Source organism: Pungitius pungitius, chromosome 16 (assembly GCF_949316345.1).
Source record: "Pungitius pungitius chromosome 16, fPunPun2.1, whole genome shotgun sequence".
Lineage (NCBI taxonomy): Eukaryota > Metazoa > Chordata > Actinopteri > Perciformes > Gasterosteidae > Pungitius > Pungitius pungitius.
Genome location: NC_084915.1, coordinates 7971837 through 7999648, shown reverse-complemented (window position 1 = coordinate 7999648; position 27812 = coordinate 7971837). Strand labels below are relative to the sequence as shown.

At 45.2% G+C, this 27812-nt stretch overlaps 1 protein-coding gene across 1 annotated transcript; it reads right to left on the bottom strand.

Annotated features, from left to right (window-relative positions):
• Positions 1-51: 51 nt before the first annotated feature.
• On the bottom strand, positions 52-27753 carry LOC119215556 (oligophrenin-1-like). Its single transcript, XM_037467800.2, has 24 exons — positions 26949-27753; positions 25846-25941; positions 25608-25669; positions 24738-24809; positions 16484-16585; positions 16275-16385; positions 14533-14637; positions 14306-14435; positions 14100-14200; positions 13874-13965; positions 12650-12728; positions 10218-10251; positions 10018-10080; positions 9317-9391; positions 8297-8381; positions 7862-7920; positions 6829-6934; positions 6533-6692; positions 6286-6433; positions 5299-5613; positions 4192-4339; positions 2905-2955; positions 1173-1221; positions 52-1048 (listed from the first exon to the last, which is right to left on the bottom strand). The coding sequence occupies exons 1-24, from the start codon at positions 27100-27102 to the stop codon at positions 1043-1045; spliced, it is 2403 nt and encodes an 800-aa protein (XP_037323697.2). The 5' UTR covers positions 27103-27753; the 3' UTR covers positions 52-1042.
• Positions 27754-27812: the final 59 nt, after the last annotated feature.

The following is a 27812-nucleotide window of genomic DNA, read 5'->3' as shown; positions in this document are numbered from 1 at the left end:
ATTTTGATTAATTAATTACAAAGCCTCTAATTAATTAGATTAATATTTTTAATCGCGTCCCGGCCCTACTTAAAACATCACCTGCCTGACCGACGAGAGATAGGATGCAATTATACAAAAGTTTTTTCATTATGTTAACAATTTGTATTTATTTTTTTAAGAAAAAAAAATAAACAAGCCGACCAGAATTATCAAGTTGTTATAAAAAAAAAAGTGAGATCATGAACATAGCTATTTAAAAAACCAAAAAAATAAAAACATTGTTATCGTCACATAAACAACTTTAACGATTTGCCAAATTGCCAACAATTTATTTGTGGAGCAACAACATCAGGTAAACTTCTAAGACACTCCCCACAAGAGGTAAGAAGTGAGGGAATGTACACCAGTGAATCTAGTTTTAATCATTCCCTGTCAAACTAAATTTAGCATTATGTTCTACATGTGCATTGTAACTATCCTGTCTGGACTACAGACACTCGATAGTAAAATACTTTTTTGTAATGCTTCCTAAAAAGCCACTCATCGCAGAATGACACGTTTGGTAAAATACATTTTTAAAATACTAACACAGAAATAATTATTCCATCATCCAGCTCGTTGACAGTGACTTCACTGGTTCATTATTAAATATAGTTGAATTTTCACGTTTTCAAATTGATAATGATTAACCAGATTCAATCAATTAGTCGTCTTTGGGAGATCTGTTGCAAAAACACGTGTTAAGAGTTAGACAAGTCGTCTTGGTAAGCTTATTGAACTAGTTTGTTTCCTCCAATACAAATGGATATTCAGACTTAACAATGTAAAATGACTGAATATTGTACTATTGACAAAATTGTCAAGTGGCATGGAAAAGGAGGAAAATACCACTGTTATTCTACGCTAACTTTGGAAAAATCACCAATCACAGCCTACTTTTTACCATTAAAATGAAATGAAATAAATCCATTATGATGGCCACTTCTTCAGTCTATCCGACTCCCTCCAGCTTCATCATCACACGCAGAGGTCACGTGATGTTGTCCAAGTCTCCGTAACTTCAATTCTGAGAAAACGGGCAAAACAGACTAATTAAAACAGAAATCATCTCACTTCATTATACAGGTTGACTCTTCATTTATTCAGTATTTTAATGTTGTTAAATCTGTCACAGTGAAAGTAAATCTCACCTCTTTTTTTACATGTGTCCCTGTTGATAATGGCGGAGAGGCAGGTGGACTAAATTAGCAGAGAAAACATAAATTACAGATCCATTTGCAATTCTGGAGAAATACGTTTGCTGTCTTAACTCAACAACAAGAAAGATGAGATTAGAAAAACAAAAACGAGTTACAAAAAACAAAGAAAGATAAGGTTTAAAAAAAAAGGGTCCGAACAAACAGTTTAAGTTCAGTGAAATTTTCTCCCTTTTCAATTCAGGAAATTTACGCCCATTTACTCATATTATTGACTCATTGAATTAGAGGAAAATTAGATTGACCTGGTTTGTGTTATACTGTCCTTCGAGACCTCTTACCTCATCATTGACATGGGAATGAGTGTATTTGCTTTTCCAACTGCACACTTTGTGGGTTAAACTTTCAACTTTCAAATTTTCAACTCAGTCTCATGTAGAAAGAAAAGCTACGGTGACAAAACAAACACACAACCTGCAGGGTCTTTACCCGACAGGTGGACCCTTTGAGGGCGCCTACGCTTCCTCTGCACCAGCAAACCAGCAAAAAAATGGTATAAAAAAAGAGCCTGTCTGATGTGCATTATTCGATCCGATTTATATGAAATTTTGATGGGATGGGATTATGCTGTTCCCTAAAAGTCCCAAGGAATAACCCCCGTGCAGCTGCTAAATACGTCTTGAGACGGGCAATGGTTGGACAGCCAAACAACTGTAACAAAACGGAACTGAAGCGGCTTTCCTCCTCTACTCATATTGCCATTGAAAAGTCAAAGATTTATGGAACTGAGGAATAAACTGAACAAAGAGGACATTCACATCCCAGACAGTATCATCTTCGTCCAAAGGGATGCATGGCCACTTCTTCAAAGAAAGTGCCTCAATTTGAAAACAAACCAAAAAATGTGTAGGTTTAACGGTGTACCAAATCGTTCTTAAATTTGTTGGTTCAAAGTGGCGGCCCAGAATCAAACCTACATCAACATAAAAGTGTCGACTTTGACATAAAATCACACTGATGTGATGACATCAAGCCCGGATAAATGTTTTTTTCCTCAAATGAAGCGTCAATTGTTACATCCCTTATAGAGCATTATTTCATTATTTGTATAGTCTTGTTATAGCCGGCTTTTGCACATTAAGTGAAGAAGCTGTTGTGCTATATACGGTTAAATGTAGACTGTATAAAGGCACGGACATCTGACGCTGCTGATTGGCTGGAATAGCATTGAAATGTGTCTCCCATTAACAGAGCCAGGGCTATGGGCACTGCTTTTTTCAGAATGGACCTAACAGTTAGGAGAGCATGAGTAGAAATTAGCTGATTTTGACAAAAGGTATACTCTAGAATTGCTCACTGCACTATATCTCCACACTATTCATATAGGGGGGGGGGGGTAATAATTATTAAGAGTCACACTCTGTGCTTTTTCTTTCCAAAGGCCAAACGAGACCTTTGTATGTCTGTATCTAACAGTGATAGATTACAATGTAGAAAAAGATAAACTCTCTTTGATAAAACTCCAACAAACTCTTCCCACACATTTTTCATTTCAAGCCTTCATCGCCCCGTGTGCAGGGAGGCCAGCAAGGATCTTAACTTGGACCATCCAAGCAAATCCAAAAAGAGGAGACATGTCGCCAATTCTTCAACAGAAGAAAGCCTGTGTTCTGAACTAAAGACAATGACAGACTTGAGAACACACAAAAAATAGGCTTCTACATACCTGCCAGTGTGCCTGGAGGCATTCTCAAAAAACTTTGTTTTAGAGGCAACACTGCAGAAAAAGAAAAGTAAACAGAAACATGTCAGTATTGGGATGAACACATGATACATGGCATTGATTATTTTGTAATTCAACACTTTGCTTCTTTTACTCCACTACCTGCCTACACAGTCCCCACCTAATTTTGGGCATTACATTTGTGTGGTACTTATCTAGGAAATGGCTGTAACCCATGTAGGTCATAGACTGAGAACTGAGATGCCACCGTAGCCCATTAATACACAATCGTCTCTTCCTCATATTCTCTCCTGTTTTTGTGCATCAGTTGGATGTAGAACAGCATAATTGATAGCATGGATCCACTTGCCCGATTCTTGCTGGTACCCATATGGATGAATGCATTTACTTGTAAGTCATTCTGGATAAAAGAGTCGTCTAAATAATTGTAATGTAATGACTAGTGCTCGGGTTCTAATATTTTGTGCATGCTGGCCCGCTCAAAGTTAATGGAACAGCGTCCCCAAGATCACGTTATCTGGCTCGTTTCCTGTGGAAAAGGCTTTCCAATATCACAACTCCAAATTACCATGAGAAAATAACTTAATTCTCAAGATAACCAAATGAATAACCAACTTTTAACCTTTTTTTATTTTTTGTTGACACATAAGCAAGATTAGCATTTATTTTGAATTGAGGTGAGTTGAGTTTGAGGCAGATATATTTAAAGCCAATATTCACAATTGTTTTTGGTCTTTACCAATCTGTGAGGGAAATGGCATATTTTAAGTTAATAAATGACTTCAGCGGGTTAACAATTTAACATACTCTCAACAGCAAGGTCAGGTAGTACAGTGGTGGCTTTAGAGCTTCTACCACAGAAAATGTTGATGAGAGCAATAAGAACGAACCAAAACAATGAAGTTGCGGAAGGTGAAACCAAAACAATGAGCTGAAAGACACCATCCTTCTTTGTAGAGCTAAAGTAAGCTAAAGAATCTGGTGATAATTTCATTATTAGAAGCAACGCTCTTTAGAAAGTCCATTGTTACTGTAATAACAAGGATTGTTGTCTTTTTACTAATCTTTGGGATTACTGAAACTAGCATGACTAGATTGGGCATTTTTCATCTTTAAAGCTGGTAATGGTTTGAGGGTTGCTGGTTCTGCACATCTGGAAACCATTTTTCTACAAACATCAGAAGCATAGCCGAGTGACTTCATTGGACCGCTTGACCGTCAACTCAAAAAAGAAGACGGCTGACTTTTGGAATACAGAGGAGCACGTACTAAGATGTGGCCGAGCCCTCGCTGCTGGCTGCACTCGGGGTCTTTTGTGGAGCGGGGCTTCTGGAGGGGGGTTCAGGAGGCCTGACGGGGGGTCTACAAATAGCTGGTTTCTCTGTGGGCTTTGTTCTGGTCAAACCATCACCATCTCCTGAAAGTACAGACATTGGGCAATCACAATTATGAGAGTAAAATAAAGACTAAAGGCTGTGATGGGTTAAAATGTTAGCAAAGACATTTCCACTTTACCGTCATATACATTTTCTATGATAACGAAAGAGCTCTGCAATGGCATGCAGCGAGTTACAGCATAAAAGACCTAGTTTATGGGCAAAATAACAAACAAGTCAGCGACTTTTTAAGACGATGTCTGCAACAGCGTCTGCTTCATCACCCATTCACCATAAATGCTTGCAGAACTCTCATTGGGTTTTCGATGGATTAGCAATTTCTTAATTGCTTTGTTAAATTGAAACAAACAAGCTTAGAGACATTACATTGGAGCAAAGCAGTTACAGATGACTCAAATCTTCAGAGGCAGCAGCGTGGATACAATAGGTGGACATGTTCCAGCGCAACTGGCAGATCTGTTACTACAATAAACTAGAATTACTGCCTCCATTAGGATTATATTTGAAATTGTCATGATTGGGGTTGAATTTCTCAAGTTACAGACACAGAAGACAAAATACTATAAACCTATCATTTGAACTCACCTTTGAGTTCAAGTGGATGATTCTGCCAAAAATCAAGAAATTCCCTCAAGACGATAGATATTTTATTCACAAGAATGCGTTGGAGACCCAAAGTAATGGAAAGCCCAAAGCCTCTGGCCACATCTGCTCCCGGTGCAGATGCATAAAAACAAAATCAACAGTAGAGTAGAGTGTGACGGAGGGAAAACCCACACACTAAATTATTAGGATCCGGCTGACGATGACCACTGTGTCGTGTCGCCAAAACATCTGATAAACTAATTGCAAGTCTGCCTTCTACATCACAGCAGATCTTGTGTGTTCCCGTGAAGATTTTGTTATTGAAGCGTTCTGCTGCAAGAGAATGAGATTCCCTCAAAGACGTTCACCCACATGAACACAGGCTGCATTATACCTTCTCTGTGGGCTGGTGTGCCTTTAGGAGGTTGTCTCCTGCTCTGGAAGGATGGCACTCTGCTCACGTAGACTCCAGACTCCCCATTGGCCGCTGAAGAGGAGTCTGGCCGTTGCCTGGTGTCGTCCACCCTGCCAGCGTTGGAGTCCAACGGTCTTTCCTGACGGTTCGCTGGTTTGGGTAGCAGCGCTAGTCTGGGAGGAGGTTCTCTTGGAAGGAGTGGAGCAAAGCTCGCCGGTCTTTTCCGCTGCAGCGGAACAGGGTTCGTTGAGACTTCCACATCCACCACAGACACAGAGTGGTCGTTCTGCCCATCTGTCGCGAAGACAAAACATAAGCGATGAATGCAAGGTTCTCCGCTACTTGGAGTGGACTGAGAAACAACGTGAAAGGTCAAGGAACATCACAATGTAATTGAATATTAAAATCTTCAGGCAACACAGGCTGTGCTTCAGTGGTCTATGGTTTGGATAATCACAAGAAGTTGAGATATTTCAATATTAAAGCAATGCCGGGAGGACAAGCTGCAGGTGGGCCAAATCTCTGCCCCAGTGTACGACAACGTGGAGACATACACATTTAATGAGGGGTTCAAACTGATGGGAAATTACACGGTTAAGCTGGAGTCGTTGAAAAGAAAGACTAAAAAGTGGAGCGGTTTACTGTATTTGTATTTAAAATTAATTATCATCAATCATAACAATGAAGAACGAGACAAAAGGAATAAATAAAAGAAATGAAACAATTTTAATTTGTCATTCTTTGTTAAGGACATTTTGGACAATGGTGTGTGATGCAAACACCCAGTAAATCATATTTTTCCGTAGCGTACTTCAGAAATGTTTAGAACTGACTGCAGGGAAGTTCTAGTTCAGAGCCATCTGCAGTATTTTAATATGCTGAAAATATTCCTCTGTACTACAGCAGGGACGGTTTGGGCAACGAAGAGGACGGTGACCATCAAAGCAAAATGAGCCTGTTCATTACTCTTTGTGGGCTGGAAGTGGTCGTGGCTGACAGCTTCATAAACACGGGGGGGTCGCTTGGAGATGGTGATTGGTTGTCTCTTCCTCGGGGTGATCCGCGGAGGGGGGAGTGGCGGGGAAGTGCTGTCCTCTGGCACATAACTGAAGATCTGTAATCACGAGAAAAGGTCCATGAACACTTTGGTGCTACAGCCTGCAACGGAATAAATAAAGAACACTATTCTTAAGAGTTATTTTTGAAAACATACCTTTTTGAAGTCTTCGATCATAATCTCAACGACAATATTTTGGAACTTAATATCCAACATGGCCGCCACTGTCTCCTCCTTGGCTCTCATGAGTGTGGGCCCAAAGATAACGGCCATGTTGGAGGGGGTCATTCGATTTTCTTCACTGTGGCTGCACACGCTGTTAACAAACATCAGGTAAAGAATGAGTCATTGAACTGTAAACACAGGCCAGCAGTACATTCTCTCCAATCCATTTGGGAACGTTAACAAGAGGCAGTGCAGGAGAAATGAACACATTGTACGGTGGAACTAACTTGACCAGGTGTTTGATGAGCATCTCCACCATCTCCCGGTTCTTCTCTGGTAGCTTGTGGGAAAGAGAATGAATCTCACTCAGTCGAAAGTCCAGATTATCTGACTCTGAGACAAAGAAAACACAAAAGTATCTGTAGACCTCAATCAGGAGAAACACAACACAGAACAGGGCCCGGCTAAACGCTGCAACGGCATGAGACTTGCAAAGAAGTCTTGGGAAACAAAACCATATAATTAGTAGCCCTTATTTAATTACTCAACGGCATTTCCAGGAAACTAAAGCCACCATTTCCAACCGCAACATCCTGACAGAATGAGGCTGATGCTATTAAACTCGTTGTCTTTTCTGTTTTACAATGATGTTGTGTGACAGATAAAAATAAGCAGTGGATTTGTATTGCTTTCAGACTGACGTAGTGCTGCCTGCTAAACCTGAAGCCTGCAGGGCATTTGTTTACCAATGCCTCTTATGTACCTTCCATTGAGGCATGATTATGATTATCCATGGTGTACAGATAAACAAAATACATGGTATGTCGATACTAAATAAGCCAAAATACCTGGAAATATCGTGTATTCAATGAATTCGAAGACATGAATCGGTCAAATTCAGTCACATAATTGTAGCGTATCGTTAAAACCAAGAAGGGACTACATTTGAGCATAAGTATGTTTGTTTTTTTCTCATTTTTGAAAGTAGAACACATGAGGCTGTTGGCACTTTGAGTACAACACAAAAAGCATGCATGAAATGAAAATGAAAAGTGTCTCCCTGTTGCATGTGAACAGGTGAGGACAAGTTTGAGTCAAAAGCACATAATCAAGTTGAAACATTCCTAATTTGTGTGACATCATCAAGAGGATCGGTTATGGGTCTTAAGTCTTCGCGCTAGTGTGACACACATTTAGCGTGAGCTCTAGATCCGAGATGAGAAGTTTAAGAAAAAAACATAAAACATAACCAATAATACATGGACATGGAAACAAAACTCCTCTGTCTTGGTGCTGGATAATACCTAAAACACATCTTACTTGCAGCACACACGAGGTCTCTGTGTAGACTGTAGGTCATCAGTGGCTCAGACAAGCTCCTGCAGATAAATACACATACTCGTAAACAAGTGCAAGGACAAAGTGTATTTGACTCAACACGTCAAATACAGGAAACTCAGCACTTGCTATTTGAATGGAAACCAAATGCGTTTTCACCCGGGTCCCAACATACACAGGACCGTCAAGCAGATTCTTTGAATTGTGTTGCATATGAGAATCTCGGATCAGCTAAACTGTATTCAATGGTTTGTTTGTTATTGTAGTATTATAGCCTTTTGTTTTCAATGAATGCCGATCTAATCGATCAAATACAGAACAGCTGTATTGATTTGATGATCACTCAAAAACAGCTGTCGATGTGGAGCTCTACGGTGTTCATTATTAACTTTGTGTCTCTTGCTCACATAAACAAACCTTAGATAAAACTTCAGTGCACTTGTGATGGTTTTGACATCACAGTCGCTGCTCTGCAGATCCACATTTCCTGGGTTTGTTGAGTCTATAAAAAGAAGCAAATCAATACAAACAATGCAATGCCAATATGTTTAATTCCATATGAGCAACAGTGACAACCATCTGTGATTAGTACTTAAGTTGATCAAAGTAACTGGCCTGTTGCTGCATGAGCTAGCCATAATTAAATAATAAGCAATACGGGGCCAGGGATTTACTGCAAAAACAGCGATTACAGAAATGTGATGTTGCGGCTGTTCATAAGCCACATCACAGCAGGAAAATCTGTAAATAAATGGGTGTTGGTGTTGATGTTATTAATGTGCTCCTAATACAGAACAAAATATCTTCCGTAAAAATAAATGTAATTCAAACCTGCAACACTTTATTCTTGGCCACTTAAAGGGCAGCAGAAACTAGGTGCAACATCACTGACGTATTCCAATAACCTTTTAAGCTGGCGAATGTGTTAGCAAACAGATGCCTGTATGTGCACCCAGTTGGTAAAGAGCAACATCAGCATTTGTTCCATTTTTGTTTCCCTTTTTAACTCGATCTAATAACTAATAAGGGAAATACCCCGCTCTCTGGCATCCAAATGGCTCATTTAAAGTATGATTTCAAGTTGAAAATCAAAGAAATTATTTGAAAGACTCTGTAAAACAAAGTTAAGTTGAAAGGAAAAGCAGAGCTGGGAAATATCTATTTGCGGTTTTACCATTACGAACAACAGCTTTTTATTGGATTGTATAAAAAAAAAAATATATATATATATATATATATAGCAGCTTTAAAGCCAAGACTCCAGAGTAGGAGCCCTGCGTGTCAAGCAGACATCTACTGATGTCTCCTTGACATTCACAAAGACAACCGTCACTGGAGTGACAGGACCGTCTTTGTTTTATTGCAGAGGACGAGCCCAAGTGAAGAGACACAATCAATGGGCAGCAGTAAAACGTGTTCGTGGGCTTATTTCCTTACCAAAGAAGGCATTTAATAGCTTCTGCACTTGGATGTTGCTGCCAACTGTTCGGTACACTCCTTCTTGTGTGACTCCTGGAAAGCCGAGAGGGGGAGGTAAAAAGAAATTTGAAAAAAGGGGAGGGTAATCTGGACAAATACAGAGGAGTGGAAATTTACCACATGCTTCTCTTCAGAGGTTGCAGCAGCCAAAATGAAGCTACAGATGTTCTTTTGTGATTGTGCATGCTTCGTTTAACCATTTACTTTGCACCAGAAAAAGGGGCCATGCTTAGACATGAATCGTATTACATGGTATGTACAATGTTTTTTGGAGTGATTTTTTCTTTTCTTGTAAGATGAATCAGCCTTTTGGCTGTAGAAATAGAGACATACATCGTCCTTTGGGCCAGGTCTCACTTGACCTGACATTGGACATGTTTTTGCATTCATGGAAAGAAGGGCTTTTAATAAATAAATTCTAATAATAAATGTTTCCTTAAAAACGTTTTTTAAATAGGATATTAAATGTGTTGCACAAAGATGATTAATCTTATGTACAATCTACTAGCAGAGGGATGAAAAACCTTTATTCCTTGAGAACAGCCTACACAGGCTTGGTGTCAACATTTAATACGACTCCACTACGCCCCCTTCAGGGAAAGTAAGTAAACCAACAGAGCCAAAGACAGCTGGAATAAACCTCTAACAGGGGCCTTTACCTTTTGTTTCAATGTAGTTGATGCACTTTCGCACAAACTTAAATCCAACTTCATTCAGTTCCACTGTGGAAGTAAAACAGATTAATAGATTTAATAGCAAACAACTTTTGAGACAAATCTACTCTAAATTAATGATGAGGAATGAAAAGTGAGAAATGAAACTTAGTCTACCTCACAACATGAGATAATGAATGACTTACTTTCAGCTTGGTTGTGAATTGGGGAATGATAAATCTGAAATAAAAAAAAAGAAAATTGAGGAAACATGCAATATGGTAGTGGCCTACCAACAAGATAAATTACCACATATTTTAGAGGAAATAGGAGAGAAACATGATGACGGTAGAAGGACACAAAAGCTGCTTAACTAAAATTAAACTTGGCCCATCATAGTAATGGCTCCCTGGATAGTTTATGAGACCATTAGCTCAGTTTTTCCAGTTGAAGTTTACTTTACAAGCAGATTCAAATTGCACTAAAATAATAGCAATGGAAACAGAGAGAGAGAAAAAAGGATGAGAGGACAAAATGTTTGGCTGTTTAACTGATGGAAAACAGGAAAAACTCCAGGTTCAAAAACCATAAAACAAATGAAAATAATTCTGTTCTTTTGGGAGCAATGGAGAGTAGCTTAAAAGTCATCCAACTCAAAGAGGTGTATATATCAAAGCATTGTCTTAATCCACAACTGGCTCCCAGAGTTGAGGGCTCGCCACAGAGCAGCTGGAGACTGAAAAAGCAGCGTCTTGGTTCCTCAGCACGGACGAGTTCTTGTTAAAGTGTGAGATATCGCCATCACACATTCACGTGGTATTGATTTAGGACTGAGAATAAAACTACTACATCCCTCGTCGTGGCTTTGGCAAGAAATTATTCAAAATCTCTCCAAATCTAACACGAATTTCTTAAAAAAAAAATAAAAAAAAAAGTTCAAATGGAAGCAATGCTTCAAAACTACAAAATCTGACATGCAAAAAGAACGGAGCTACCATCAGAGAAAGGAATTACTGGCAGTAACAAGTCAGCTCCTTTCCAATGTTTGAATGATTATGTTAAGAAAAGAAAATTGCCATGTCCTCCCGCTCAGAGGAAACACTTTGATGAAACACTTTGATGCCAAATGTTTTTTTAACTTATAAGAACTTCCAGTGGAAAGTGCAGAAAAGTGAGCCTGTAAGCAATCAACAGGGGTAGTATTACAGTAGCCATATTGGCACAACCGGTTCATGCATGTCAAACACTTCTTCCAATAGGACACCTTGGGCTGCCCAAAACCTGAAGTCAACCTGCTCTTTGCTTCCGTTGCTACTGGGGAGGTTAATTATGGGCAAAACACACGCTAGTTTGTTATTAAATCTGCAGATATGAACCTTGATTAATTGGTTAATTTTTCTCAATACAATGTTAAATCAACATTTACAATCTTCCACAACTTTAGATGACATCAAAAATATTCATATATAATAAGGAACTGCACTATAAGGCTCTTATGTCGTTATGTTGTTCATGAGGTCAAAGTGCATTCAGTGTGTAACCAAGTTAACTGGAGAAGAACAGATTATTCTAATGGAACACCAGAGTTGATTCTAGTGCAGAGTAGACCTGCCAGCAGTGCAGTGCGTCTCTGCCTCACAATATTTGGGCATTTGTAGGTGCAAAAGCTGTTGTGAAATGTGCATCATTAACAGAAGTCAGAAGGGAAGTTGCACAGGAAGAAAGGGCGCTGCAATGTATGCCTTCTGTTATTTTCACATCCCCTGACAGCAGTGCACGACTCACACTGCACACACCTTGTAAACTTAAACCATCTACTATGAGAAGGACTGCAGAGGGAGCAAAAAATGCAGTTTGAAAACAAAAGAGGAACCGACACTATCGTGCATTTTTGCTACTACGGCTTTTTGGTAGAATTGTCGCCTCAAAACTGCTGAATAAAGAGACTGACTGTGGGAAGAGGAACGGTTTGTCATATCAAACAATGTGCTACTTTTATAGTTTTTAACTATAACATAACACCTAAACAAGATTTTAGGAGGAAGAAGAAAAATCATTGATTGTGTGAACCAGGTGCCATCATCTCCTGCACACACACATGGTAGAACGGGCCTAACAGGCTTCATACCATCTCACACGCTGCTCACCGAGAAGCCACAATGACATCACCCTTTCAGGCACCCCACGGTGTTAATGAAATGTCATATGTGAGCCGCTATATTCCTTACATGATGAATTTGAAAGCAAAAAAAAACACCACAACATGCATTATCTAAAACAGGCTGATAATATAAAACATTTAATTAGGAGCAATCCAATTACAAAGCTGTGGATGACATTCATCTTAATAAATGTAGCTTTGTCCACTAAAGATTTTATATGGAAATATACATGTAACTACCTGCCAACATTTAGGAGGTTGAATTTAAAACTGGTTGGATAGACTTTGCAATCCAGATTGGAAAGGGTAAAGGGGCATTTGGGTGTTTTATGTACCACCGCAATAACCAGTGGCCGTGTCGCTCTAGTAGCACACTCCATATCGCATTGTACACATTTTTTGGCAGTAAATCGGTTTTGAAAAAAAAATTATGTCTAGGAGAAGAAGAACCCAAAAGGAGATGAGTAATGAACTCACAGGCTCTTTTCCATCCATGGCCTCCATCCACAGCTTCCTGTCGGTCTCCAAAAGAGCTTGGAAAGTAACGGGTGTGTTTCTATGGAAACAGTAAAAAAAATGCCATTTAAGAAGCAAAGGTTGCAAATAAATTATTCAAACAAACTTAGTAGTGAACATGTTTTCAGAGCTCTGACACATCATGGACCTCATACATTTCACAAATACATCTGGACACAATAACAAGAGAAACACAAAAAGTACTTAAAGCATCCTCGTGGAAGTTGCTAATGAAACCCAATGTATTAATGACCGAAGTAGCACATGGAGACAAATAAAATCAGCTTCAAGAGATGAGTATCAACCGTTGCAATCTGTCTTCTGCAGAAGCAATGAAATCTGGAGCCAAATTGGACAGCTTATAGGCGACTGGATGAATTGTTAACTATGACAACTGTGCTACGAGTTTAAAGCTGCCAACTGCTCTAATCAGCTAACTACGGCACCCCTAAAAACTCTTAGAAAATAACTTTTCTCAATGACACATGTATATATGCATAGAAATGTTTTTCTGATTTTGTTTTGAAGATCTTTCTCGTCAGTGCGGCAGAATGGGACACCCAATCCAACACTGCTGTACAGGACGACGTCAAGTTCAGCTAATGAATCACCTGAGAGCGTGCAGATATAAATAACCGTAATAATAATGTAAACACACCTTTTAGTACGGATATAATGGTCGGGGTCGGGAAGCAGCACGTAGGAGCATTTCAGGGACATTTCAGGCTCGCCTTAAAACATCTTGAGCCAACAACATAATCTTCTACCCTAGACAGCACTGCCACCTTCAGTTTCTCAGCTCCCTCCTCATGGCGTTTGGGGTTCAGCTGGCACACTGGCACAAAGTAGTGGCTCAACATCCACAGACTCTTTCAAGCACGCCACGAATAATTCAAGCAGCTTTTAAACCTTTAAAATTCCTATTAAAATGCATGCATGCCGGATGGCCAGTTTATATAAATATGAACTTGTTGTGTTCTTTCCCCCCCGAAATCACACAGTTTTCCATCTGCTTCCAAGCCTGCGCCCGTTGCTTAGGGACTGTTTGGGCTACACTCCATTTAGCCCTCACACCGTGTCCTTGTGCGCCACCTGTTCACCTCGCCGCCTAGACCCCGTTCATCCAACAAGGCCGCCGCGTTGCCTCATCTCTCAGGCAACGCGGCGGGACCGGCGTGCGCTGACCTCTCGTTCGTCTCCACGTCGAAGCAGAAGCGCTTGTCGGTGGACTCCGTCTTCCGGCGGATGCAAGATTTCAGTGTCAGAAGTGTGGGGACCTGCAGAGAGGGAGCGAGAGAGAGGGAGGGGGAGAGAGTTGGTAGAGATGATGGAGACGTGAGGAAGCGCAGCGACAGGTGCCTCCAGATGTTGGTCTTGAGCGGTGAGCAAATATTTATTTCCACTGAAGCACCTGTTTGGTCGTCGGCTTCTGTTCGCAAGGCACCATTTCCAGCTGTCTCTCATCCTTGTGATACCTGCAGTAATATTTGACCCACGACATGCCCAGAGCCCCTGTTGAGGCGAGAAAAAAAAAAGGAACAAATAAATGAAGTTTAAAGAAGGAGCGGCCTGGGTAGGTTTCATTTCAGCGTCTGTATGAACATCTGGCACACGTACACTTCTCCTGACAGTACAGGTAGCCCTCGATGGGCAGACAACTGTACATTTTACAGATCTGCGATGGGTGTTTCATTCTTCTCATCAGCTCCTCCATCTCCTCCCGAGTGCTCTCGTAGTTGTTTCTTGTCTGCGGGCGAAGCCGGGCAGCACTTTAGAATCGTTACCGACATCCGATTGAGAAGACATTAAATCAGACTAACGCCATTATTTTTGGCACGGCGTACGTTCTGCAAGCTGAGCTGCAGTTCTTGCTTGTAAGGCATGAAGTCCTGAGTCATCTCCACAGTCAGGTTGTTGAGAGTCAGAATGCTGTGCAGGAACGCCAGCACCTGTCCGAAAAGAAAGCAGAACATCGTTGCGGTCCGCCTCCCAAGACCAAAGCAAAAACACACACAGGTGATTGAGAAGAATTCGGAGGACCAAATCGAAATGAGCATTGTAATAAATACTGTTTGGCAGGAGCAACACACTGTAAAGTTAAACTAAGATACCGTCCAGTTGGAGTAATAAACACAGCCTTTTCTCGTGCCCTTTGAGATAATAAAATCATCAATACGAGGGTAGAGGGTGGGAGTCTGGCTTAATAAACCGAGGTGTATTGTTTGATGCTGGCAGCAGGCAAACAAGGTGACGACCAGCTTGACGATGGATGTTAAACAAATGCCGTCCTCCAAAATATAAATCAATTTCAGAATCCACAAATGCTAATGTGAAATCACTGTTTATTAATCGGCTTGGACCCCCTGATGTCAATATCTCGTTCCATCGTGGGCGTACAAGAGGCAACATCCCCACGCGATGAATAAACATGTTCGGATTAGAGACCTGGACAAGTGATGAAGCAAGACGTGCAGGATCACGGGACTCGACTGGCGTTACACGTCACGTCAGTGTGACCCATTATCGGCTGATGAGCCAGCTCAACCCGTTGGTCCCGGTACTAAATAAACTACGCTGACGCAGCGGATGCAGAATGCCTCCCGAGCGCGGTCTCTTCTCCAGTCAGACACATTACGTCAGACTTTTAGAGAATCGCAGTCAGCCCTCTGTTCTGGGAGAGAACCTCCACCATAATGTCCAGCTGGCACATTTTGTGCACCACACGCCAAGCCGCATGGGGAAACTCCAGATGTGACTTATCTCTGAGCTTCAAGGACCGATTCACGAGCTTTCGGTATCCAACGCGAAAGCTTTCTACAACTCTGCTCGCTGTCGCACTCTTTCTGACTCCAAATCTTTTTCATTTTCCAACTGCATTCTTGATTTCTTTCTGTTCAAAGTTTGAGGACCGAACAGGGGGGGGGCGACTCCAGAGCGATGCTTAAAATCTTTTCTCACCTCTACTTAATTTATCGTGCTCGGCCTTTTGAGGAGGCGTCAATTATAAGTCATCCAACCCGGCTAAGAAGTCAAGTCCGCTCAACACTCAACTTCCCTTTGGCCTGGATTGTTTGAGAGAAGAGAGCCCAACGCGACGCCCTCACCTGACATCACCAAACAGCACCACAGAAACCCCCCACGTGAGCTTCCACAAAAAAAATAATCCCCCGACCTGACCTCACCCCACATGGAACTCATGCCATCGCATCACTCCCCCAGGCAGGTGACAACCTCAACAAAGCAGTCCACACTACCAGACCAAGAATCACAAAGGATGTTCTTCCTAAAAACAAAACAAGCCATCGATCAACTCCCCACTTAAGTCTCAAATTGAACAAGCCCACAATCTGTTATGTTCTGCCTGTAGACCATGACAAACGGAGGAAAACACATGTTGAGATGTCGGCTTTTATTTACAAAGGATAGGGTAACCAAAATGAAAACCCAAACGGGGATCGTGATAAATAAAGCCCCTAAAATACAGACACAGCAACACAACTGTTCCTGTGTTCTAACACTGTCTGCAGCTCTTGTTACACGCGTGTGGGAGCGAGAGGAAGAGGAGGTGACCACAGGCCGCACTCACCGGCTCCACCACGTCGAACTTCTTCCTGTCCTGCACCTGGTGGATCTGGTACACGTACTCCACCGACGATTCATAGAAGCTCACGCGCTCTTTTTCAAGGAGTTCATCGGCCTGTAGTTGAAAAAACAATAGGAAAGCCGATTTGAAACAGGGACTTTTGTCAGTTCTACATCTGACTGCACTGCTGATGGATACTTGTCGTACTACACCTCTTGAAGTTGAGTCTCTTTCTTCTTTGCAGAAAGATTCAGGTGTTTGTCCACCTGGGAGTGATATTTTTCACTCTCCTTCTCGAACTTCTTTTTCTTTTCCTGCAGGACAGACGTGGAAAGATGATGTGATAAAAAAAAAAAAGAAAAAAAAAAAATCAAGCAAAGCTTTACTAAGAGGCAAAAAGTGATGAGAAATGTTTATCTCTGATTCAAATTATGAGCAGCTTTTTTTAAAGTTAATATTACTAAAGTAATAATAAGTAATAATTTTGCTGTGGAGTGTTCCTATTGATTTCCATCATATTTCCATACATGGTGGTGGGCAGACCGTGCGATGGAGACACAGTATTTCTGTAATGCATTTGTTTCTGATAAAAAAGGCAATGAGCCAATATAGGTCTGTTTTTTCCCGACCACGGTCATTTCTGTGGCTGCCCGAGGGTTATTTGGGTTAAAGATTTTTCTGCCGGTCAGACAAAGTCCCGTTAAGTTCTGATGAAGTACATTTTATTTTCACAAGTACTTTCTCCTTTTTTAAAAGGATGTGATACGTTTTCCTCTCTTGCTGACAAAACAGATTCATTAACAAGTACATTGTTAGGATTGTTAAAATGAACATGTGAATAAGCTGCAGTAGTAAATCATGTGGTACCTGTACATTTCAATTCTGCTTGCGTATTTAATCAGCACAGCAAATAGAATAACAGCAACCCGCTGGTTAATAAAAACCATGCGGGGGAGGGGTGGGGGGTGTAAACAATATTCTGATCATCACAGTGCAACCAGAAAAGAAGCTCAAATGTCATTCTGAATAATCAAGGTGGTATCCCACGGAGATTCCTGATGACTTTAAAAGCAGAATAAAACATTGGTGAATTAGCACCCCGGGGGGGGGGGGGGGGGGGGACGTCACCTTAGAATAACGTGAGCTGTTACATCAACTGCAAAACTACCTTCAACAACAATGTCTTTGCAAAGTGAGGAAGAATGTTAGTATCCTAACCACATTGTTTCACTCAGAACTCATAAATAGATTCGGGGAAGTAGATCATCATAGCCACTTGTCTGTTAGCACCTCAGGAAATCATCATAGAGATCTACATATATATACACAAGTGAAACCCGAAAAATTAGAATATCGTGCAAAAGCTCATTACTTTCAGTAATTCAAGGTGAAACTAATATACTGTAGCGACCCTGTTGGGGACTCGGTCAGGTAGCGTCACTCTCGGCGCTCCGGCCAATCAGACGGGACATGGGAGGGTCTGTCCGGGGGAGCATGACGTAGTTCCGGTTGTTCTGTTGTTGGAAGTGTTGACTGAGTGAGCTGGAGTTACGGTGTCGGACGCTGTGGTGTTTCGCTAATAAAAGGATCTCTGCCCGGCAACTATTCGTCTCAGCGTGTTAAGTATTCCACCACGCCCGGACGTTACATTGGTGTCAGAAGTGTCTTCGTACGGACGATATCGTTGAACCCGGTGGAAAGCTAGCGGTTAGCCTGCTGTGGGCATGGATCGTGTCGGCGGGACGAGCGGCTACGTTACGGTAAAGGAAGAGAGGAAAGAAGCGGAGGAGGGAGCTAGCGGGTGGTCGAAAGACATGGCCAGAAGTTTCGACGGAGCTACTAGGGGCGCGAGGGCTCGTTTGAGAGAGTCTGCAGTGAGGATGGCTAGGGACGCTGGCATCAGTCCCGCGGCGGATTTTCCCGCGGTTTCTCCGGGGAATGTAGCGTCAAACTACAATGGCGGCGCCCATCGCTCGGCAGTCCCTACGGTAAAAACACCGAAATACGACGGTAGGACGCCATGGGAGGCTTTCCTGGCTCAATTTGAATTGCTGTCGCATGCAGGGGAATGGTCCAATGAGACTAAGGCACTTCAGCTGGCGTTGTGTCTCACGGGGGATGCGCTGTCATGCCTGCTGCTGCTGAGCCCTGAAGACAGACGTCGTTACCCAGCGCTGGTAGGGTCGCTCCAGAGGCGTTTTGGACAATGTTTGCAACCCGAACTCCTGCGGAATGAACTAAACAATCGCTGCAGAAGACCGGGAGAGCCGCTGCGGGCGTTGGCAAACGATGTGGAAAGTTTGTCACGGAGGGCTTATGCCCACATGCCCCCTGAAGTGCAGAGCGAGCTGGCGCGGGACCAGTTCATCAGGGCAATTGTTCCCACAGAGCTGCGTGTCCAGGTCCAGCTGCAGCACCCACAGTCATTGCAAGCGGCTTTCGAGTTGGCTGCGGAGAGAGAGAATGTGTGGGGTGCAGCGCCTGGAGGCTACCATAGTGAGGGAGCACCTATGGCCAGGGCGGCGATGGCGGTCCCTCCAGAGGCAGAGAAACCATCGTGGGTTACGGAAGTGACTGAACTGATCAGGGCTGTGTCACTACAACAATCACACCGGCCGCGACCCAGAGTCTGCTGGGGGTGCGGGCAACCAGGGCATTTGGCCAGAGAGTGCCCCAAACCAAACAAGTACCAGGGAAACGGCCCGGGGTCCGCATAGAAGGGGATACGCGGACCCCGGCCGTAACCCCGACCACAGCGCCACGAGCCTCGGCAACAGAAGATGACAACGCCAGCATGGAGCCCGTCGTGGCGGTGGGGCGCACTGGGGAAGGTGACTCGTTCTATGTGCCGGTTACCGTGGAAGGACTGCCCTGCTTGGCACTGGTGGACACCGGTTCGACAGTAACTCTGGTAAGACCAGACATGATCACAGACTGGACTCATCTTGACCCCACCTCAGTGCGACTTCGCACTGTTACCGGAGAGCTGGCACCCATGAAGGGCAGAGGTCTGCTGTCTTTATCGGTGGGAGGGGTGACGGTGTGCCACCCGGTGTGGATAGCTGCAGTTCAGGACCCATGCATTCTGGGTTTGGACTTCTTGAGGGCCACGGGCTGCCATCTAGATCTACAGCAAGGCACAGTGAGTCTCCAGGGAGGGCCTTCCGTCACCTTGCTCTCCACCCCCAACCCGTCCCTACCCCCCGGGCCTCCAACACCAGCGGCGAGTACGGTGGTGACGGTCCCCTGCAACGCTATCCCCCCCGCCTGCCCACGCGAGTCATCTAGGGTCTTTCTCCCGGACGTCCACACCATGAGCCGTGCAGTGGAGGCGCCAGCAGCGATAAAGGAGGTGTGGAGAAAGAACTGTGTCGGCCTGCAGCCGCAGCAGCAGGAGCAGCTGTGGCACCTTCTCCTGGACTTCCAAGGCAGTTTCGCCAAGAGCGAGGATGAAGTAGGGCAAACTCACCTAGTGCAGCATGAGATTGACACAGGGGACGCGCGTCCCATCAAGTGCCGCCCCCGCCGCCTGCCGATGGCTCGTCAACAGGCTTGTGATGACGCGGTCACCAACATGCTCCAGGCAGGTGTCATCGAGCCGTCCGACAGTCCCTGGGCAGCAGCAGTGGTCATGGTCCCCAAGAAGACAAAAGGATGGCGACTCTGTGCGGACTACAGGCCAGTAAATGGGGTGACCAAGAAGGATTCTTATCCGCTGCCCCGCATTGACGAGTCCCTAGACCTGGTCTCCGGGTCGTCGTGGTTTTCGTCCTTGGACCTCCGCAGCGGATATTACCAGGTGCCACTGGCCCCGGAGGCCCGTCCCAAGACTGCTTTCTGCACTGGGCGGGGGCTGTGGCAGTTTAAGGTTCTCAGTTTTGGACTTTGTAATGCCCCTGCCACTTTTGTAAGACTGATGGACAAAGTACTGGCGGGGGTCCCCCGGCAGCAGTGCCTGGTCTACCTGGATGACATTCTGGTCCATGGTAAAACATTTGAACAAGCCCTGGCGTCGCTGCGGTTGGTGCTGGAAAAAATAAGAGCGGCAGGCCTGAAACTGCATCCGGAGAAGTGCCATTTCATGCAGAGGGAGGTGTCTTTTTTGGGGCACCGTGTAGGTGGCGAAGGCATTGGCACCATGCGAGAGAAGGTGCAGGCCGTCGCAGATTGGCCCACCCCCACCAACCAGAAACAGTTGAAGAGCTTTCTTGGCCTGGCCTCATACTACAGGAGGTTTGTGCGGGGGTTTGCTGGCACTGCTGCACCCCTGTTCCATCTGCTGCAAAAGGACCAAGAGTTTTCCTGGACGGAGAAATGCCAGGCGGCATTCAACAACCTGCGGTACGCCCTAGTAGAGGCCCCGGTGCTAGCCCCAGCCGACCCCAGCTTGCCCTTCACGCTGGACACGGATGCTAGCGGATCAGGCATCGGCGGAGTACTCTCTCAACCTTTCCCCGAAGGCGAGCGAGTGGTGGCTTACTTCAGCCGGGCGTTCAACAAAGCCGAGCGAAGATACTGCGTCACCCGCAGGGAGCTCTTGGCGGTGGTGCTGTCAATCCGGCATTTCAAGTACTACCTAAGTGGCCTGAACTTTACGGTGAGGACAGACCACTCTGCCCTACAATGGCTCATGTCATTCAAGGAGCCAGAGGGGCAGGTGGCCAGGTGGTTGGAGGAGCTCCAAGCGTTTAATTTCAAGGTGGTGCACCGGGCTGGGACACGTCACACTAATGCCGATGCACTCTCACGACGGCCTTGTGCCGCAGGAGGGTGCCTCTACTGCGACCGGAGAGAGACCCGCGAGCGGGAACTGCAAGAGGAGGAGGGAGTCGGTCCGTCCGTGCGGCGGTTGGAGGAGGTTGTGATCCAGGATCGTCAGACGGTGGAACTGTCAGAATGGAGGCGACACCAGAGGCATGACGTGGACCTACAACCGGCAGTGCAGTGGGTGGAGGCACAGCGGCGCCCCCCCTGGGAGGAGGTGGCAGTGTTCTCCAGGGCAACCAAAGGGTTATGGTCACAGTTTGAGTCTCTACGCCTGAGCCAGGGCGTGCTCCAACGGGCATGGAAGGAGCCAGCAACGGGGGAGGAAAGGTGGCAGATGGTGGTTCCCAAGGTCCTGCGGGGTTCGGTGCTGGAAGCCATGCATGGAGCTGCAGGGGCGGGACATTTTGGAGTCTCAAAGACACTGCGGCGTCTTCGGCAGGGATTCTACTGGGGACAGTGCCGAAGGGACGTGGAAGACTTCTGTCGCCGCTGTGACCCCTGTACGGCACGAAAGGGGCCCTCAAGTCGCTCCCACGCCCCGCTGCAGCAGTTCCCCGTGGGGGGCCCAATGGAGAGGGTGGCTGTGGATGTGGTTGGTCCGCTGCCACGCTCAGACGGAGGAAACCGGTATGTGCTCACCGCAATAGACTATTTCACAAAGTGGCCAGAGGCGTACGCTTTACCAGACCAAGAAGCAGAGACGGTTGTTGAGGCCCTTGTGGGTGGCATGTTCAGCCGGTTTGGCGTGCCGGAGACCATACACAGCGACCAGGGAAGGAACTTCGAGTCGCGGGTGTTTGCCACCATGTGTGAACGGCTGGGCATGCACAAAACACGCACCTCCCCCCTGCGGCCACAGAGTGACGGACTTGTGGAAAGGTTCCATCGCACTATGGGCCAACAGCTAGCCATCCTCACGTCACAACACCAGCGAGACTGGGACAGGCATTTGCCACTGGTGCTCATGGCTTGTCGCTCTGCAGTCCAAGAGACCTCCTCCTGTACTCCCGCCCTGCTGATGCTGGGAAGAGAGCTCCGCACACCGGCAGAAATGGCTTTTGGGCGCCCCCCGGAATCCTCAGAGCCCCCCTCAGGCTCAGAATATGCCAGGAGGCTACAAGACCGGCTCGATTCAGCTCATGTTTTTGCCCGTAAGCAGCAGCAGAGTGCTGGCGTGAGACAGAAACGCAACTATGACATGAGAACAAGAGGAAAGCATTTTCGCGCTGGAGAGCTGGTCTGGGTCTACAACCCCCAACGAAAAAAGGGCCGGTGCCCGAAGCTGGACAGTCAATGGGCGGGGCCCTGCACAGTGTTGGAGCGGGTGGGTGAGGTTGTGTACCGGGTGCAGCTACCGCCCAAAGGCAGGAGAGTAGTGCTGCATAGGGACCGGCTCGCCCCGTACAGAGGGGTCGCCTCCCCGCTGCCAACAAGTGCCCGAGGGACGTCCTCACGGGGTGTTCCCCTGGGGCAGCCCCCGCCAGGTGCCTCGGGGACAACGGGAGAAGCTGTTGGGCCCGAGTTTCCAGCCGGCTTGGCCCTGTCGCCACCCACAGATAGACACGGACTCCTGGGGGGTGAGGTGGGGCCTGACATCGCCACGGGTTCAGGGGGCACGACCCCCCCGGCGGCGAGGCCGCAAAGACAGAGAAGGCCTCCGGTCCGGTTCGGAGACAGCGGAATTTAGGGAGGGGAAATTAGGGCTAGCATACACCTTGGGTCTTAGAGGTGGCTGTATTCTTCTGCAAAAAAAAAAAAAAAAAAAAAAAAAAAAAAAAAAAAAAAAAAAAGCGGTGTTCTGTTTTGTTCTGTCCTGTGTTCGATTGTAGGTGCATGGTTCCATTTTTCAGCAGTTCCTTGGGGGCAAGGACCTTTGTAAGGGGAGGGTAATGTAGCGACCCTGTTGGGGACTCGGTCAGGTAGCGTCACTCTCGGCGCTCCGGCCAATCAGACGGGACATGGGAGGGTCTGTCCGGGGGAGCATGACGTAGTTCCGGTTGTTCTGTTGTTGGAAGTGTTGACTGAGTGAGCTGGAGTTACGGTGTCGGACGCTGTGGTGTTTCGCTAATAAAAGGATCTCTGCCCGGCAACTATTCGTCTCAGCGTGTTAAGTATTCCACCACGCCCGGACGTTACAATACATATATATACAGTATATATATATATATATATATATATATATATACACTGTATATATACACTCACCGGCCACTTTATTAGGTCCAACTCCTCGTTAACACTTAATTTCTAAGCAGCCAATCACATGGCGGCAACTCAGTGCATTTAGGCATGTAGACATTGTCAAGACAATCTCCTGCAGTTCAAACCGAGCATCAGTATGGGGAAGAAAGGTGATTTGAGTGACTTTGAACGTGGCATGATTGTTGGTGCCAGAAGGGCTGGTCTGAGTATTTCAGAAACTGCTAATCTACTGGGATTTTCACGCACAACCATCTCTAGGGTTTACAGAGAATGGTCCGAAAAAGAAAAAACATCCAGTGAGCGGCAGTTCTGTGGGCGGAAATGCCTTGTTGATGCCAGAGGTCAGAGGAGAATGGCCAGACTGGTTCGAGCTGATAGAAGGGCAACAGTGACTCAAATAACCACCCGTTACAACCAAGGTGGGCATAAGAGCATCTCTGAACGCACAGTACGTCGAACTTTGAGGCAGATGGGCTACAGCAGCAGAAGACCACACCGGGTGCCACTCCTTTCAGCTAAGAACAGGAAACTGAGGCTACAATTTGCACAAGCTCATCGAAATTGGACAATAGAAGATTGGAAAAACGTTGCCTGGTCTGATGAGTCTCGATTTCTGCTGCGACATTCGGATGGTAGGGTCAGAATTTGGCGTCTACAACATGAAAGCATGGATCCATCCTGCCTTGTATCAACGGTTCAGGCTGGTGGTGGTGGTGTCATGGTGTGGGGAATATTTTCTTGGCACTCTTTGGGCCCCTTGGTACCAATTGAGCATCGTTGCAACGCCACAGCCTACCTGAGTATTGTTGCTGACCATGTCCATCCCTTTATGACCACAATGTACCCAACTTCTGATGGCTACTTTCAGCAGGATAATGCGCCATGTCATAAAGCTGGAATCATCTCAGACTGGTTTCTTGATTATGACAATGAGTTCGCTGTACTCAAATGGCCTCCACAATCACCAGATCTCAATCCAATAGAGCATCTTTGGGATGTGGTGGAACGGGAGATTCGCATCATGGATGTGCAGCCGACAAATCTGCGGCAACTGTGTGATGCCATCATGTCAATATGGACCAAACTCCCTGAGGAATGCTTCCAGCACCTTGTTGAATCTATGCCACGAAGAATTGAGGCAGTTCTGAAGGCAAAAGGGGGTCCAACCCGTTACTAGCATGGGGTACCTAATAAAGTGGCCGGTGAGTGTATATTATATAGCCATAATCATCAAAATTATATCAAATAAAGGCTTGAAATATCTCACTTTGCATGTAATGAGTCTATATAATATATTAGTTTCACCTTTTAAGTTGAATTACTGAAAGTAATGAGCTTTTGCACGATATTCTAATTTTTCGAGTTTCACCTGTATATAGCTAGATAAAAAGAGAGAGAGAGAGAGAGAGAGATTTATGCTTAATGTTTACATGCATAAGTTCAGCCGGGCTGACGTAAGAACACATTACTTTGTGGTGAGTCAGTAAGAACACCTACTTTGGTCACTCCTATTTGTTCCTTTCGGAACTTCTCCAACGGCTTGATGAGCAGATCGGAGGCGTTCTGAACCTGGACAAACATGGAGCGGCTGTTACTGCGGACCAATTCCTCATGCACAAACACGTACACACACCTTAAGTACCGCCTTGTGTAGGACACCCTCACAGGGTGTGTGTAGTTAGTGGCGCGGGCGCAAACACGCTGAAAGGAGTGTGACTGTAATGTGCGAGTGTGAAGCTTTCATAATAATGCTGCTCCTACGCAATATTGTCTGCACAATCTACCAGCTGACTTCTGGTTTCTAAAATGTCACCTGTAACCAGAAAACCCCGTCTAACTGGAACTCCTACACCTGTCGCTGTCACTTCGTGGAGCACGAGGATGACTCAATGTTTGCCTCCGAGTGTATCTGGCTGGCTAAGTGAGGAAAGAAGTGGGAAAAATGAAAAATGAAATAGAAAGCGAATACCTTAAAAAGGACCACGCCAGCACTATAAAATACTCCGTAGTTACAGTATAACAGATTTGTGAAATAACGGCATAGGAAAAAATATACAAAAAGAGAACAAGCAACCAGAAAGGGGAAGTGATCGCAAAATGATTACCACCATCCCTCCCCACAAGCAAAAACAAGGCCACAGAGTCCAGGTGTGTGTGTGTGTGTGTGTGAGTCAAAGAATGATGGAGAATCTATAATGCAACTATAACAGTGTTACATCATAACAAACAGGAAGTTAGTTATCCGTATGTGTCCAAATGTGTCAAAAGTTTCCTTTCGAGTGGTCTAATCTTGCGCGATGTGCATGTGTGGGGTCTAATATCTTTTTATGGGATGCAGAGTCAGTGTGGAGGAAGTTGATAACGCACCAGCATCATCCTGTCGCGCTCTACTTCCTGCAGAAGTCCGGCAAACTCCTGAAAGGACTGAGCTGTGGAGGAAAACACAAAGATGGCAACCGGAATAAAGACACGGCCTTGTGTGGACTCATGTGCCTGACACAGCAAACACACTTATATGGGCACGACACCTCTGGCAAGTTGTCTAAAAGTCAGTTCATCACATTGATCTTGATCAGTGTGTAAACACAAAGTAGCATTATCTTACTGATATTAATTTCATCGTCCGTCAGTGAGTCCCCGATGACGTCGAACTGGAACACTTTGAGAGTTTGGGAGAACTTCTGCAGTGCCAAAGAATAGCCTGTTAAAAAAAAGAACATTTACTCTTTTAGAAACATTTGAGTTACAACGACGTGAAACAACAACATAGCCCAATTCGCTTTATCCTTGAAACACAATACTGTTCTTATACAAGTGTGGATTATTGCAACAGAACTTTGGTTTATTGGTTTCTATGGTTTCATCACATCAGCAAGCTTGCTGATGCATTTGTTCCTGTTTTGTTTGTCTGGGATTTATTATCAAATCCAAAACAGTTGATCGCAATAATGTCAGGCTTTTTGCCCGAGAAACTTGTCCACCATACCCAGGATCTCACCCTAAATTCCTCTTAGTCGTGCAACAATCTTTATTGTTTTTGCGTCGAGAAAACATGTTTTTGTTATTTAGTTTGTTTTGGATTACAGCTTTAACTGCTTTAGCCTTTTTACTGAAGGGTTTTATTGCAGCGCAGGACACACATTCGTGGGCAGAGTCCAGATCATCGTGTCCTCTGGCCATTCTGTGGACTGAAAATACAGCTGGAGCCTCACTGCGCTGATCCTACACTTTCTGCTTGCCGGGTGAAGAGATGCTCGCTGGTGATCCGGACTGCAGAACGGTTACTTGGCAACAACAACAACAACAATAACAACAAATGGGTGCCCCAATGACCTAAATAAAAACATCTGCTGTCCCTTGGCGGTGGTCCATACTATCAGTGGGACTGGTCCCACTCTACAACCAGCAGCGGGGAGATGACAGGCTGCATCTCAGAAGGGAGTCGAGGAGGAACGCCAACACTGGAAGGCAGCCGTTGTTTTGGGAACCCACTGAACAGCTCGTCCTGCACATCTGCATCACATTCGTGGCGTTTCAAAGGAGGCCGTTTGGTCCTCTCCCAGAGGAGCACTGGCACCTCCCAGAATGAGCTTCTCCCACCCACATTGATCCTGTGGGGCCCTCGCGAAGGCCCCACTGATGCTGATCCCAAGCCATGCAATCCATGAAACTAAATATACATATACTTTTATTGATTGGGAGTCTTACCTCTGATTGCAGTGATCACACTGTTGCCATCTTTGATCAACTCTTTGAGGAATTTGCTCGTCCTCTCCAGCTCCAGTTCGTAACACTTGAGAGTCTCTCTGAAGTCCGGACTGTCCAGATAGCAGTCGCTGAACTCCAGAGGAGGATGCCCCATCTTCTGTAGCTACTACTGGCTTTCCACACAATAAAAAAAAATTAAAAAAAACCGCTGACTTTGTTATCGCGAGCCACGCAGCCTGAGCTCTGTGGTCACTGATGGTCGGGAGAAGCGCCGCCACACTCTCCTCTGGGCACAGGAGCACAAACCATGGTGTCCGTGGGAGCCTGCCGCCGATCGGGTGTAAAGTGCACGCGACAGTGAGATGTGGCACGGTGTTGTATTTACTTCCCTGTTCGCCTACTCTGACGCGTGGATGAAACTGCAGAGTAGTTATGTCCTGGTCCCTCTTTAGCACTTTTCTGCTGTTGCGGTGTCGTGATTAGAAGAGCGGCGAGAATCCATTGGGACGCGTCCGAATCCGAAATGTCTGCCCCTTGCCTGAAACCTCATCCATCCTTTACCGTGGTTTGAAGTCGAATTGGGTTTTAAAGAGAGATGCGTGCTAAATAAAAAACTGAATCCGCATTATTAAATACATATTCCCAAACTGAGTTTTTATACATACCGTTTAAGTATGTCAAGTCTGTACAAAGAGGGATAACACAAAGCTAAATGGGACGGGACCAAGTAGCTACGGACCGGCGGAAAACTTCCCCTTTTCCACACCCAGGAAGTTCTTAAAGGGGCTGCTGCACAGTTGCTGCACTCGTGTCTGTGATGCAGCTTTCAAGTGCTGTGGGGGATGAATGTCCAAACCCAAGTTA

What these genes read in the sequence shown, in the direction of transcription:
- LOC119215556 (XM_037467800.2), bottom strand. Translation starts at nt 27,102, where the DNA reads ATGGGGCATCCTCCTCTGGAGTTCAGCGACTGCTATCTGGACAGTCCG. An exon ending in AATTCACAACCAAGCTGAAA is followed by an intron (nt 10,081 to 10,217) that starts GTAAGTCATTCA and finishes TTACTTCCACAG; the next exon opens with TGGAACTGAATGAAGTTGGA. An exon ending in CTCATCAAACACCTGGTCAA is followed by an intron (nt 6,693 to 6,828) that starts GTTAGTTCCACC and finishes GTTTGTTAACAG; the next exon opens with CGTGTGCAGCCACAGTGAAG.